This window comes from Verticillium alfalfae, genomic scaffold, assembly GCF_000150825.1.
Source record: "Verticillium alfalfae VaMs.102 supercont1.19 genomic scaffold, whole genome shotgun sequence".
Classification (NCBI taxonomy): Eukaryota; Fungi; Ascomycota; class Sordariomycetes; order Glomerellales; family Plectosphaerellaceae; genus Verticillium; species Verticillium alfalfae.
Genome location: NW_003315020.1, coordinates 30110 through 32011, shown reverse-complemented (window position 1 = coordinate 32011; position 1902 = coordinate 30110). Strand labels below are relative to the sequence as shown.

General features: G+C 56.0%; 1 protein-coding gene across 1 annotated transcript; it reads left to right on the top strand.

Moving 5' to 3' along the window:
* Positions 1 to 147: 147 nt before the first annotated feature.
* Positions 148 to 802, top strand: VDBG_10106 (predicted protein; the record flags this gene model as incomplete). The annotated part of the gene is made up of 2 exons (XM_002999601.1): positions 148 to 201; positions 263 to 802. 2 exons carry the CDS (start codon positions 148 to 150, stop codon positions 800 to 802), a joined length of 594 nt encoding a protein of 197 aa, XP_002999647.1.
* Between the last annotated feature and the right edge of the window lie 1100 nt (positions 803 to 1902).

Below are 1902 nucleotides of genomic sequence, written 5' to 3'. Positions count from 1 at the left end.
GGCTGCGTTCGTCAATCTGGTCCCCTCTCGATCGTCATTCGAACGAACGCTCTCGCCGCCCTATGTAATATACCTCTCGGTACTGTCAACCTCTTTCATCACTGGGTCGGCAGGGTCGCCATCGCCTAAGCGTTGATTCACGCTTTCATGGTCCTGGCCCTACGACCGAGGCCTGGTGCGGTTGTCACGTCGGGATACATCGTAAGTGGTACTCTGGCTAGCTGAAAGGTGTAGTATAGAGTAAAGACTTAGAAGTTGCTAGGGACTCAGCACGCTGATGCTCATTCTCCCGTCATCTCTGAGTCTGGCACGTCGGTATCTTGGTCGCTACTTCTTCGTCACTCACCTAGTCCTAGCCGTCTCGGCATTGACCGGTCTGGTATGGCATGCTTACCTTCTGCCCACGCCCGTGAGCCGTGCGCTCATTACGGTGGCATCTTCTTGTTGGACTGTTGCGGCTTGCGTCCGTGCCGTCCGGTGGTATCGGCGGTTTACCGTCCGCGTGCTCCGACTAGAACTCGATGATAACGTCGCCCTCGTGACCGTGAACGCCGAAAGGCCTATCCAGGCCTCGGCCGACAATTATTTCAATATCTACTTTCCGGCCTCTTTCCCACGCTCTCTCGTGCCGGGCGTCCACGGCCACGCGATGAAGCCCTTGTGGTTCAAGCTAGGCGATCTGGCCTCGCTGGATGGGGTCCGCACCATGTCGTTCCTCATGGCGCGCGACGGCACACTCGCAAGCCGGCTCGAGAGACTAGTAGAAGGCGCTGTGCTGAAGCTTGATGGTCCTTACGGATAGACATTGGACTTTCGCTAGTACGAGGACGTCATGCTGGTGGCGAAAGGCGCAGGGATCTCAGGAGTGCTGCCTTATGCGCTGCAGCTCGCCGAGCGACGGAAGAGTGATAGCGAAGTAAAAAAAGGAATCCAGCGCCTGCAGCAGGAAGAGACGAAGCTCTTGGCAAGCGCGGTAGAGATGCGTCGAGAGACTCTCGAAAGTCGACTTGACGCTATTCGAAAGAAGCGGGCATCTCTATCGCGCGTGGCGCTCTTCCAAGACAAAGCGCAACGAGTCGACTTGTTGTGGATGCTGGAGAACGAGAAGCAGGAAAGATGGACAGCCGACCTCTTCTCCGCATTGCAGCGCCTTGACCCAGACAATGTAAGTCGGGATCCCCCTCTTCCAGTAGCTGATATGACGTAGAGATGCGATGGTAGTTTCGGTTGTCGTACTGACGTTGCATTGTTCCAGAGATTGCTTGTGGTGTGGTGTCTCTATCCTGGCCCCCGGACATCCAGGCTCCCGCCGTTCCCGCTTTCCGAACACTGGAGGTGTTTCTCTGCCGCGCCGGGCGGGGTTAACGTTATAGAGACGATGACGACCAGAATCTAACAGAAGAGTACACGGGTGCGAGGTGAAATGATTGTCATCAGTATGTGACCGTTCTTTCCCGCTATCCTGCCTGCTGAGTGCTGAGGAGACTAATCTTGGTGGCATGGTTAGATTGCGGGGACCCGGATTTCACCATGCGCATGCGGGCTGGCGTCATTTCGGCCATGGGCGGCAACAGGTTTATCGAGTTTGTCGAGTCCGAGTATCAGCCGCGGTCGCATCCTACGATAGATGCTATCGTCGCGAGGCAGGCCGCCGGAAGGGGCGCTAGCAAGAGGGTGCGCGGCGGCAGGAGAAACGCGGCCTCGAGGATAGTGGTGACGAGGAAACGACTGCATGAAGCTGCCTAGGATAGACCCTTATGAATCCTTGATCTTAATCACAAGGCGTACGGCAAGCGTCTTTGCGCGTCGTAAATTCAACGTATAATTGGATACTATTCATGCCATGTCTGTGGGAACGTACTGGTGGAGCATGAATGGCTCCCGCACAGCTTTCTCATGGGG